General features: G+C 39.1%; 1 protein-coding gene across 1 annotated transcript; it reads right to left on the minus strand.

Annotated features, from left to right (window-relative positions):
- Positions 1–6,029: 6,029 nt before the first annotated feature.
- Positions 6,030–11,973, minus strand: LOC104521822 (von Willebrand factor D and EGF domain-containing protein). Its single transcript, XM_029083997.1, has 5 exons — positions 11,946–11,973; positions 11,441–11,536; positions 8,918–9,022; positions 8,063–8,158; positions 6,030–6,450 (listed from the first exon to the last, which is right to left on the minus strand). The coding sequence occupies exons 1-5, from the start codon at positions 11,971–11,973 to the stop codon at positions 6,341–6,343; spliced, it is 435 nt and encodes a 144-aa protein (XP_028939830.1). The 3' UTR covers positions 6,030–6,340.
- Positions 11,974–13,463: the final 1,490 nt, after the last annotated feature.

The following is a 13,463-nucleotide window of genomic DNA, read 5'->3' on the forward strand; positions in this document are numbered from 1 at the left end:
AGAAAAGAAGTATCAATAAAACTGCAGTGCTGCATGGATGTACGAGACCAAAACAGCAAGAGGGTTGAAGGCAATTACAGAGTTTATTTAAATGAAAGGAATATCCAGAAGCATTATTTTAAAAGATTCATATTACAGTAATGAATTCTGGTGAGCTTCAATACAGCAATATTGTAGTCATTAAAACATATGTAAACTTCTCTAATTTTTTGCTACCTCATGCACAAACTCCACAGCCTCTGATTCTTCACTTGGGTCACAGGTTTGATGATTATGCAAACTCAAAATTCTGCAGTTTGATGTACACAACTGGACTATAAGATCTCCTTTGTGGGAACAAGATTGTAATAGCTGCTAAGTGTCTCTAGGAAAGAAGGTGGCACTTCATCATTTGTGAGTGGTACCTTATGTTTTTAAACACTGTTTACATACATATTATTTGGCTGTGTACATAAGAAAAAGCAGATTTTTTTTTTCTTCTTTATCTTGTATTTGTATCAGTCTGTTATAATGACAAGCTAGTAGTGAGGAAGGAGGACCTAAACCAAGGCTTATCTAAGGCACGCCTTTGTAGCCAGCAGCCAGATTCTAATTCTTCTGTTTCGACTTCTCCATTACCCTCCACAGCTGAGTACTCAGCTGCTGAATGATTTCTGTGTCTGTAAGACTCTCTTATGCTCCTGTTTTGAGATGGCATGCAGTAATATGAGGAAATTTTGTCCCTGAGTCTTTCAGAGAAATTTGACAATGCTTTTAGCCATGCTGAATCTTAAAATAGGAGGAATTCACTATACATCATGCTATACATATACATCAAATCAGAAAGTATTTGTAAAAACTCCATAGAGGAGTTGTTGCATTACCTATTGGTCCAATGAACCGTTAGCACCTACCAGCAGCCACATATTTTTTTAACAGATAAAATTCCAGTTTTTCTGAGGTTTCCTAAAGAGGACCACCATCTTCTTGCCCTAGAGCTGTGAAAGACTTCAGCTCTTGCCGCAACCAGTGAGCTGTGGTAATAGATACAAACATCCCTTTGGCTAAGCCACTGAAGCTTAGTTTTGTTTTGGTTTTTTTAAACCAAAAATAAACATAATGAGTTCTTGTTCTCCTGAGCAATATTAGATTTACATACACTAATTCTGAATGGGAGGAAAATGGAGCTTATTTTCGTGTTTACTTCCACTGTGGGATTCTGACTGACAAATCATAGCTGTTAGCAGCTCTGTTCCTAGAGTTCTCCTCACCTTTTGATAGTCCTCTTAAGTCACTTTGCAAAATAAACTGTCATTCTGAGAGTTCAGCATCGTTCCAGCACCTTCAGCATCGTTCCAGCACCATACCTGATGGATTTCCAAGTGCCTGACTGCTATATTTTTAAAATGTTTTCAATTTCCCACTTGCATTTTAAGTTTCCGTGTTTCCATCGTTTCTTTTAATTGTGCATCCAAGTGGCTGAAAGCCTAATCGGCTGAGAACTGTTCTATTATTTAAAACCTGCTCCACTTGAACTGTTTCTTTTCTCACATCTCACAAAGATCTCTCTGAACAAAAGCAGACTAGCTATTAGAACTGATGCCTCAGGATGATGCTTTGAATACACAAAGCTCTTAAAATTTTTTGAAAATGCAAACACATCAATATCATGTAATCTAATATTCTAATAACTCTGTTCCACATATCAGTTACACAGGTGTTGTGCTAAAGAGAGATAACATCTGCCAGGAACACTGTTAAAACTATTCTGGTTAATGAGTTTGTATAATCTTCCATTTACAAACCTGAATATATATATATATATATATATGCACGATTTTCTAGGATTTCAGCAAGAATAAAAAGGTTTTTTTAATAATAACTTTTAGTATTTCCCATTTATTTTCATTGTTTCTGAAGGCAGAAATTATTTATTTTACATTTTCCAAATGCAAGCTGTGCTCTCTTCCAGAAAGCAAGTGAAGCAGAAAAAATACTAGTACATGCATAAAGACAGTTACTTCAAAACTGCCCAGTAATTATGTGATTAGTTTAAACTATTTTGTTACTAGACTGTCCCTCATACATGTGAAACCGAATTCACTGTAACTAGAAAGCACGTTGCAACAATGCAGTAAAATGGCTCAGTTTAACAAGAGGCAGAAGCATATAGAGGGCTTGTGTACACAGGTTAACAAAATTGTTCTAAAATTGCATAATGCAATCTGAAATTAGGCCCAAAAGGGTTTGGGGATTTGGAAAGCGGGGAGAAGGGTTGTGTACTGCAGGAATTGCCACGGTTCTGGCCTGATGGAGAAAAGGGCAGCTTGTGCCAGACTGAAGAACTTGCAGTGATTCTTGGCACATCAGACAGAATACAGGTACCTTCACTGAATTTTTTTGCACGATTTCTTTAAATACTAAACAGTGCTGGAAGGTACCTATGTACATCATCCATTTGTTATCTGATTGCACTGAAGTTGCTGGGCAGGCCAGCAGAAATTCTCCAAAGTGCAGGCTGACTTTTGCCCACAATCTTTAAAAGATCTTTAAAATGCAGTATAATTAATGTTTTCTGAAGGAAAGACTCATATCACAGAAGATACCACAGATCTTAGCAGGGACTCAGTTTCCTGTATTTCTATCCATGCTGGCTGTGATTAAAAAAAAAAAAAAAAAGGGGGGCCCCATGTGAAAGGCTCGTTGTTTTTACAGAAGTTAATATTATATCTTCATAGTTGAGAACAGAAAGTGAATTTACAATTCCATCTACCAAAAGCAGAACCATGAGGAAGAATTGGCACAAACCCTAAAGTAAATTAGAATAAAAGCTTCAGCTACTTGACAAATTTGCTGTATCTACTTGCCTAAATAGGAAAAATCTGAAGTTTAAATTCTCAATAAAACATAGCACCTGGGTGCATATACAAAAACCAAACACAGAGGCTGGAAAGTGTTACTAATAATTAAAGATGTTTATGATGTTTCTCTTGCATAAAGGTATCACATGGCAACGTTGGGTCATTTTACTCAACTTCCATGCACTGCTCAGTTTAGCCAGTAAAGGGTTACTTTATAGATAAACCATGTACTCCATTCTTGCTACAACCACTTACAGTAGAAGAGAAAATATAAATGATAAAATGGACATGTAAGTAACTTAAAAAGCAGAAACACTTCTCACCTTTCCACACACGCCCTACAAAGATAGAATATCAAGAATGCAACCAGTGCACTATCACTACAATTTTGCAGTTGTTTTTAATGACGATCAGAGCATCTGCATGAGGTGTTACAGTTAGCTCTAATAAGTAAGGGAAGTAGCCCTGACCTTTGGCTGCATTCGTAACTAGCTTTTCACAGGAAGATACATCTAGCTACAAAAAATCACATGCCGTGACTAGTACCTTCAATCCTCCAGGGAGTGGGAAACAAACAAAGGACAAGGAATACTGACAGCTCTTTTAGTAAATTTATGTGGAACTGTGGAAATAATAACTTGGGGACCTGGACTGTCATTAATAACACATTCTGAGAACTCTTCTATTTTACAATAACTGCAAGAAAATTTACTTTTAAACTCACTTAGAATATTGTGGAGATGTAAATGATTGTTCTTAAAAACAGAACCGAAAAAACCGGTATCCAGTAGATGGTGCTACATTCAAGCAGCATTTCTAAAATATGCCATCACATCCTGCATGCCACCAAGTTACTGCTTACTTACTTCAATCATTTGTAAGCAGGGAACTACTTAAATTAGCATTTGTTCTGGCCTTTTCAGAAACACCAATTACGGGTCTCGCACTGACTGCTCCTGATTTCATGCTCCTAACGATGCTAATATCTCTTTTGGCTTCTAATCACCATTATTGTCATTTTTGGCTTTATTAGTAGAAGTCGGTCTTTTCAGGAACAATACTGTGATATCATGCCTCTTTGCATTTAAATACTCCTGCTCATTTACTCTGAAATCTTGGGTCTGAGGCAATTAATTTTTTTCATTCAGTTCCCTGCAACCAGTATGTCACCTAAGGTAGTCAACTCAGCTCCTGAATCTGTAAATTATGGCACGATTATCGTAATGAACTGTGACACCGACACAGGATTTCATCACCATAAAGCCTACTCAAGAACCATTGATGAAATCATCTTGTTCCACGCATTAAAACCACATTTTTCACCAGCACATCTGAAATACCCAGTCTATCACAGCTTTAAAGCAGCACAAAAACCACACACTCCTCTTACTCTGTTCCCTGCCCCTGGCAAAAAAACCACATGTCCATAGAAGCTTTCATATGAACCAAAGGCAACAGCCTCCAAAGCAAGGGCAGAGGAAGTCTTGTCAACAACACAATGCAACAGCTGCTCGTAACGGAAAACAGGAGACTCGCAAACTATACCATTGTCTTTCATTTGCCCTCCGTATGCTTGGGTTCTCTCTTTTAGAGAAGGCTGGTAACTGAGAAGACCCCATTTTCTTTGCTTCTTGTCAATGCTCAGTGGTTTATAATCCCTGGAGAAACATATCCATGTAAATCACTCTCCCTACGAAAGCTGCATGTTCTGGTAAAGGAGTTTATACACAGATACAATGTTATTCCATCAAACAGTTTAAAATAATGCATATGCAAATGGCTTACACTAATGCATAGTTAAAATTCTTCCACCAAAAATTCTAGTTCCACCTCAAAGACAGTGAAAATCCATCTGTCTCTCAAAAAAGTAGATTTGGGCATCATTCAGGACTGATTCAACTTGTGTGTTTTGGCAAAACCTTCCTCAACTGTAGCCTTCAAAAAACAGCACAGATGAGACATGAAACAATGAACTCGGGAGTCTCAGTCCTATCTGCAGCCCATTTAAAAGGCTGCAAAACATAAATGAGGCCAAACTGGAACATGCCCAGAAGACAAGCCTCAGCATCCTCCACACAGGTCATTTGTGACAGTGTTGGCAGGCCACTAAAAACCACACAGCTACTGGCTCACCCTCCCATCCCGCCAGGGAATGGGGAGAGAATTGGGGTAAGGAGACTCAAAGGTTGAGATAAAAACCATGTAATAAGTGAAATGAAATAATAATGATAACACTAAAATAAAATAAGAATTATAAGTATAGTTATTATAGAAGATATCAAATAGTGATGCACAATGCAACGCTCATCACCCACCGACCCAGGCCCAGCCCATTCCTGGCTAGTGATCCTGGAGGAGGAGAGAGATCCCGAAACCACAATCCCAGAAGAGCAAAAGCCCCACTTTTCCTTCTAGCTAATCCCACAGTAGCCAAACATGAGCTGAAAAGTCCTTGATTTCTTAGCAACAGCTAAAAACATCAGTCTGTACCAACATCCTTCTCATACCAAATCCCACACTAAATCACAGTGCTATTGTAGCTACGAAGAAGAAAATTAGCTCTATCCCAGACAAAACCAGGACAGACAGACACAGCTTTTCCTCACTGTCAGTCTGTGGCCTCCCATTATATTGGTCCTGCAGCAACACAATCTGGAATAGGAATGAATCATCAATGTCTACATCTCCAGAAGGGAGGTAAACACATTTCCCTATCTTACTGGGATAAGGAAAAGAAATAATTGGAAGTCGAGAGATAATCAGATAATATGACTGTAAAAGTAGTCAAGATAAGGACATGGATTAAGCTTTTAGGAAGTAACAGTGGACCTCTCTGAACAAGTACTGTGTTCTGGGGTTTTTTTAATACTGCTTAAAAGATCAAGATCCAAATCTGATTGGGAGGAGAGGCAGGAAGCATACACAAAGCAATAACCAGGATTTTAATAAGATGCTTTGCAGTTTGCTGATGTTCCAGAAAGATGCAAACTCTCCAAGTTTCCTCTTGCAACTGTGTAATCTTCTCGAAGGTAAATGATACTTGAACTAACATCCACTTCTGATTATCTGAATTAAGGATGTTTTGTTTCATGTGCTTTTTAAAAATACATCACTAATATAAAGCAATAATTCTAGTCAAAGAGGGAAAAAAATCAAGAAGAAGAGCATAGATCGATTCAGAAGTACTTTATTTGAAGAGTAAATTTTATTTCAAGGTCAGCTGTTCTCAACCAAGACTTAAAACTTCTGCTTACAAAGAAAAACGAGAACAGAAGAAAACATGTGCCATACACCACACACACTCGGATACTTAGAACAGCTTTGTTACAATCAGCAATACTTTTCTTTCATTCAGAAAAGCATTAACTTAATATACTGAATACAAAAAGCTACCTGAAATCAACTATTTACCATGAGTTTTTTAAGGTCCCCCACTGCTGCAGACTTCATCTCTGTACAGTTACATGAAGAAAATGCAGCTCTTCTTTGCTGAAGTCGCCTCATTCCTTCCTTTTCTTTGTACACTGTAGACCAGAGTACGGCAGTCGACATCTGCACACATTTGGAGCTATGCATTTTCCTCCATGTTGACAAGGCAGTTTACATACAGCTGAAATGAGACACCAGGTACACAGTATGTCTTCAGCACAACACACGATCATTTTTCTTCTTTCCCTCACTGTGATAGCAGAATTGTTCCCTAGTGACCGCACTGGGACAGTATAAATAAAAACATAATGGAAGAACTGAAAAGCAATGCCTCTCAATTTATGGCATCGTGGCCTTCACTGGAATGCAGCTACAGTACATCTAGTCTTACTCATCCTCCATTCTCCTTTTAAAATGCTATCATTTCCGTTGTTCTTTAAGGCACAGGCTATTTTTGAGATGGATGTCTCCATGAAAGTGAGGGAACAATAAAAATTCCTATTGAAACTTATTCAAACTGGTTCTTGGACGCACATCCATCCATGAGGAAACAGTTGCCACATATTAGCTGTTGCTTACACACTGCCCTTCTGCTCCCCTACTCCCCCAACAGAAAGGCAGAGGTGGACTGAGTGGGTAGAGCTTTAGTTGTCCCCTAGCTACACAGCGGTGCAGGTAACAAGCCAGAATGTGCTTATGAGCATCAGTACCAACAGAAGTCAGACTGGATGCAGACCTAGTTACTTTGGGAAAAGTTATTATTTTGACATTAAGAACCTGAACACTTCTACCGTCATTGTTGGTGCAGGGAATGGAGCTAAGCATTTTGTAAATTCTCTGCATCTCCCATACTTACCTTTTAATATCACCCTCTATCTCAATACACTGATGAATATAAAGGATAAGCATTTTGCTGGTCAAATGGGAATGCAAAGTGTTATTTGTTAATGGTTGCTTGACTGTACTTATTGCAGAAGAACTAACACTAGCTGATTTGGATTCCCACAGCCACACAAAGATTTCAAATGCAGAGGACTTGCTTAATCCAGAGACCTTGAACCCACAACATGGAGTTAAAAGGCAATGTTGAAATGAGCTTTCTCTCAAGTTTCCCAGACAGCAAACCAAAAAACCTTTCCTTTTGACAGTCTCAGTATTACCACCTTTAGCATCAGGGCAGTGCTGTTACGAGCGTACAAGGCCTTGCCAGAGAAGGGTAGATTAAAATTTTTATAATCACCATCTGCTTTCCCGAATCAAAACTTGGGAAAATGCAAGTGGTTGTTCAGCAAGAGTGTCAGTTAGTATTAATCCTGATTGCAGCTGGCTTTCTCTTTTTTAAGAGCACCTGGAGTTGATTCTGCTGACAGGTCCTCAAAGGGAGAAGCAAGTTTCAATTTTCCATGTCCATAAGATTTAATGAAGCTTCTGACACACATCAGTAGCAACAGTGTTTCTGTAATGGCCATTTTCAGTTCTTTATACTGAGGTCCTGGTTTATAGAAAATATTTCAGAAATAACGACAAGACATAGCAAATAATGAATCCAGTGACAACCAAAATCTCAATCTGAATTTACTTAAGGTGGGAAAGTTCTGTCTTTCTGACCAAACTGAAAAGCCATCTATTCTTTATGCATACCTGTAAGATCCCCAGTATGCAGAAGCAGCTCTCATCTACTATTCTAAGATACTTTCCTGGCAGCTTTGTTAGGCACTGAAGATTTGAACACTATATTGGTAAATTAAACAAGTAGAGAAAAGGATAAACGAAAAATGACAGAACTCTTTTACCTAAGTGACATGCTCCACCAACCCATCCAGCTGGACAGCTACAAATCCCAGGAGCTACACAAGCTCCATTATTCCGACATCCTTGAGGACAAATTGCTAGAAGAAAAGAATGGGTAAGTCAGCAGGATTTATAAAACTGATATAAAAGAATTCTGACAGAATGAAAGATTCAGGATGATACAAATCAAAATGGCAAAACACATTTTCTTCCAGGCCAGATACTCAACTGGTACAACACTAAAGGCATTTCCAGGACCACAGAAATGTAAAAAAGATAAGTTATGTACTGTGTTAAGAATTTTGCTTCGAATGTTAACGGATGTAAATTTTAATGCAAAATAATTTTATCTGAGCATGTAGCAATAATGCAGGTCCTTCACTTCTACAGTGACAATGACACTTCCATAGTTATTAGCCTCTTAATCCTTTTAAAATGTTTTTGTTACCACAGTTATATTCTAATCAATATAAATATTTTCATTGTGTAAATACACAAGGTACTGTGAATGACCCATGCCATGATTATGTCACCTGATTACCCTTATTTAATAGTGAAGTAATAGAGGCATTTTAACCGATAGAAGAGTTCCTTCAAACGTTTCACCCAGGAGAAAGACAGGGTTTTAGTTTGGGGGTTATATATTGCTTTTTGTACAAACCAAATGAGTAAGAAATCTGATCTTGAGAATGCAGTGATACAAAACTGAGACTACTCCAATGATGTTTCTAGCAAATTATTTCTATTTCCAGTGCCCTCTCATCAGGCTGCCATCAGGACTTGTTTACAGGCCTTAGGGACTGTTAGCATTTAAGTCACCTATGGTACAAATAAAGCACGTGAATGTAGGCACCCACCTTCTTGACATCTTGATCCTGTCCAGCCAGAAGCACAAAGGCACTTCACAACTCCATTGACAGAGATGCATTCCCCACCGTTTTGACAGCCTCCTTCACAGCTTACTGCAGAAGGACAGCACACATAGTGCATTTCAGAAGCAGCATAGGACTTCAAATAACTATCTTTAAACAGCTAGTCTATCATCTACTGCTTGTATTATCACATCTACAAAGACTAAAATTTCAGCTCTTAAGTGCAAGGCACAGTTCCATAAGGAGTGAGTGAGGGTGACAGAACTACATCTGCAAATGCCAACTCAAAATGTAGTTAAAATTAAGCAGGTGCTTAAAAGCTTGTTGAGCATTTACCCTGAGAGTACCAACAACGAAGCACAATTATTGCTATTGCACAGCTCCTCCCCTCCCTAACCGTGAACCCACTGCTCATCAGCTACAACACAGTAACTACTAACATGCACATTCTTATCAATCTTGCCAAATCACAGCTGGTAAATCAGTAACATGGTCAAGGATTCATGTATTTCCTTACCTGAAAAGACCTACACATTACAAGAGGAAGAAGAGAAGGGGACATTAGTTTGACAAATGAACCTATGACTATAGTCGAGTAGTGGCTTCTCAAAGACCAACTATCTAAGTCAGCCTCCACATTCCAGAATCGTTCTACAAGTCAAAGCCCTGAAGGCCTCATTAATGAAGCATTATTTACACCAGACATATGATTGGTATCAACTGTGATGTGCACCATCTTTGAAATATGGCATAAATACTGTTCTGTACAATCAAATGCATCCTTTCACAAGCATGAAAGTAAGTATATACAACACCTTCACTCTGTTGAAGAAAAACAACTATCCTTCATTATAAGGATGGACAGTTAGGATGTCTGCTTGATCCTTGGCACAAAAAAGTCCACATCTCTGTTCCACCACAAGTTTGGAGCATGATTTCAGCTAACAGAGTTTTGGCATAAATGCTGAACATGCAAGGACACACGAGTCAACTCCAGCACAGCTAGAGCAGCATAAGTTAATGTAATTAATATTGATTGTATTTGATCAACTACGGTGACTGGGAGAAGTGCCTGAAAACTGGAGGAAAGCAAATGTCACTCCAGTCTTCAAGAAGGGCAAGGAGGACCTAGGGAACTACAGGCTAGTCAATCTCACGTCAAGCCCTGGTAAGGTAATGGAACAGCTGATCCTGGAAACCATTTCCAGGCACATTAAGGACAAGAAAATCATTAGGAATAGTCAGCATGGCTTCACTGTGAGGGTGACCAAGCACTGGCACAGGCTGCCCATGGAACTTGTGAAGTCTCCATCCTTGGAGATATTCAAAAGTTGTCTGGCATGGACCTTGGCAACCGGCTCCAGGTGTTCCTGCTTGAGCAGGAGGATTGGATGAGATGAGCTCCAGAGGTCCTTTTCAACCTCAACCACTCTGATTGTGTGATTCTGTAATAGCACATTGTTCTGCAGAGCAAGTTTGTATATCCATTTGCCACAGTACTCCACCTCAAAGCTGAACACAAGATTCCAGAGAGCTGCAGAAGCTAGCCAAATTTCTTCACCAAGTACCAATTAGGTTACACTCCAAGTAAACTCCTGTAGCTATTTCACACTTGAAGGAAATAAAAGAAAATGCCCACAGAATAAACATCAAGCGTAAACAGAGAATCCTGTGAGGTGTGCTAGCTGCTATGAGCAGTCAGAAAGAATGCTTATTGAGTTCTCAGCACAGTGATGACTGCCCAACTAATCTATCAGCCTCTGTTCAAAAAGAACTTCTAGAAACTTTTTAAGTGCCAGGTTGAGGCTTTTCTTCTGAAAGGAAAACAATGCTTTTTTTTTCTTCACTCTCTGGGGATATCTTGCCTACAACATCATTTTCCCCTCAAACTATTTCAAGTTTGCTTCCCCTTTTATCCCAGAACTCAAGTTATCATCAGTAGTCTAATCAGTTCATAACAACATAACAAAATTTTCTTGGATTTCTTTTTCCAGTCCATGCATATATTCAACAGGCTTCACAAAACCATAAAAACTGGTCTTTGCTACTCCTCATCTCCATCATCTCCCATGACCTATCAACAATACATTGCCACGCATATCTTTGACGACTTGCCATCAATACTACCATCTTGCAGGTAGTACACAAAAGTTTCAACCATCTAATGCAGAAATATGTACCTATACAAGTCATCTCATAAATTATTTAGAAAGTGTCTGCTATAGAGCTAAACAGAATATTTACATAACACATAAAGAAGGCACTTTCCAAGGGAGAAAACTCTCAGATTCTCACAACGCATTCAGTACATGTACTCCACTCCATTCTGCTGCAAGCATGCAGATCCTCTAGGCCGAGTGTTTGTTGGCAGTAAGGTCAGAGGTTTAGGGAATTAAGGTTGTTATTTCAAAGTGCATTAGATCCTGGACTTGAGGAGTCCCAAATTAATTTTGTCTGTTTTCAAACTTCTTGTCTTCCCAAGCTATCAGATGTTTGGATTTTACTCACCTTTATGACAGTATCTACCCCCATAGCCAGGTGGACACCTGCATTTTCCAGGTCTGAGGCATTCCCCACCGTTTTTGCATTTTGGATAACATGTTGCTGTAAGACAGACAACAAACAAAGCTCAGATAAATGCTGGTGAACCTTACCAAAACTATTACTGAAGTACATAAGAAATTTGCATTTTTAATCTCAGTTTGTCTTCACATTTCCTAAGATATATTTGCCCTACCAACCCACATTGCCAACCAGGTGAAATAGTTTCCCTGCAGAGAGACCTTTCTGAAATGTACAGTGTTTGTTTAGAAGTAATCTGAGTTAAATGGAACTTTTGTCATAACTGTAATTATCTTTTCTCTGTTGTGAGAAAAGCATCCATGATCATCGGAGATTCTGCAGCTCTTTCATTGCTGACAGCTTGGACAAGTTGGGTAAGGCACAAATAAAAATCTTCATTTTGCAAAATTCTTGGTAAATCCAGTAAGATTGAAAATAAGTAACTTCTCACATAGCCCTCCTTGCGACTCATAAATCATTCCTGAATCAGCCCTGGTGTCTGAGAAGATACTTGTTTATTCACACACAGATTTTAGAAACCCATGTGTCTCAGAAAGTCTAATCTGAATTAACTGCAGGTGTGAGATGAGTTCAATACATCAAGTTGCTTTATTCTTTGACTGGATGGGCGAGAAGTCTGAAACAGATGGAAGAAAGGGGAAAAGACAAGTGGTGAATAATACCACACCGAATTTGCCCTCACATACTTGTTGCACTCTCAAGTAATTCAACTGGAGAATAGAGGATTTTTCACATTAGTATCTGCAGAATGTGTATTTGCATGCAAACCAAGGACACAGACATGTATCGAAGAACCATCCAGCACTCAGCTCTGCATAACTTGTTTTACCAGATGCTTTTAGTTCATTGGAAATGCCATACAAGAGCTCTCAATTTAAGAAAAGCTCTATTTCAGTGTTACTTTATAGTTTTATAAAGTTTACTTCACCTGTTTATGCTAAAGTTTACTTCACTCTGTTCCCCCACCCCAGTCAGACAGACATGTCCCACCCTTCATTTGTATGTTTTTGGTGAGAGGGAGGAGGAAAAAAGTTAACTTATTCTAGCGAGTTTCCTTGACAGAACAAGAGATGAAACTTCATTTATCCATTTTTTTTCTGCATTGATGACCTTATCAGAGCAAGCATTCAGTTGTTCCCTTAACAATACCAGACAATTCACCTCTCTACTTCAAAAACAGATCTGCATCTCTGACAACCTTTCACACCTTTTCTAAACTCAAAAATGTCTAGGATCCAACAGTTGTTTGGAACAGTGCATACTGCATAGTTATTCATCCCCACTACAGAGTGCATTAATTATACATCACTTGGCACGCTAGCCTTAGCTTCTAAATAAAACAACGCTCCATGAATGATTACGATGCTGAATGCAATTTTCAGCATCCCATTTCAGAGTTAAAAAAAAAAATAAATCACATTTTAGATGGAAGGGCATTGAGAACTAAAAGAGACACAGTACAAATTACATTACCTCTTCACACAGGACAGGATGTAAGGCAAAGGAACTTCTGATGTGGCGTGGGTTTTAGCAATTAGTAGCCACATGAGTTTAACTCAGTAGTTAAACTTTTGAAGAAAGGAATTAGAAATCGGGCACATTACATTCAACAGGGTTTAAACTGAAACTCTTCTTGTCAGTGTTCACTTACATACTGGGCAATGTTTTCAAAAATGCACTGTCTCCGCTGGGACCAACAGGAACAGACTCCAGTTCACCCCGGCTTCACACCACCCACCCGGGAAGCGGGACGTACCAACGATTCTGCGGGTCAGGCTCAGAAAGCTGCCAAGCCCCTAGACGCACCGTTCCTCACTCAGTCAGGTATTTACACACGCACAGAGGAAGCGCCAAGGGAAGCCGATGCAGAAGCCCACCCAGCACGTGGACGCCGACCCAACGTTCAACTGGTAAAACACAACCCACGGGCCGTTTCCGACGGCGGCGT

The sequence above is a fragment of the Antrostomus carolinensis genome, unplaced genomic scaffold (assembly GCF_000700745.2).
Source record: "Antrostomus carolinensis isolate BGI_N321 unplaced genomic scaffold, ASM70074v2 scaffold5143, whole genome shotgun sequence".
Taxonomy (NCBI): domain Eukaryota; kingdom Metazoa; phylum Chordata; class Aves; order Caprimulgiformes; family Caprimulgidae; genus Antrostomus; species Antrostomus carolinensis.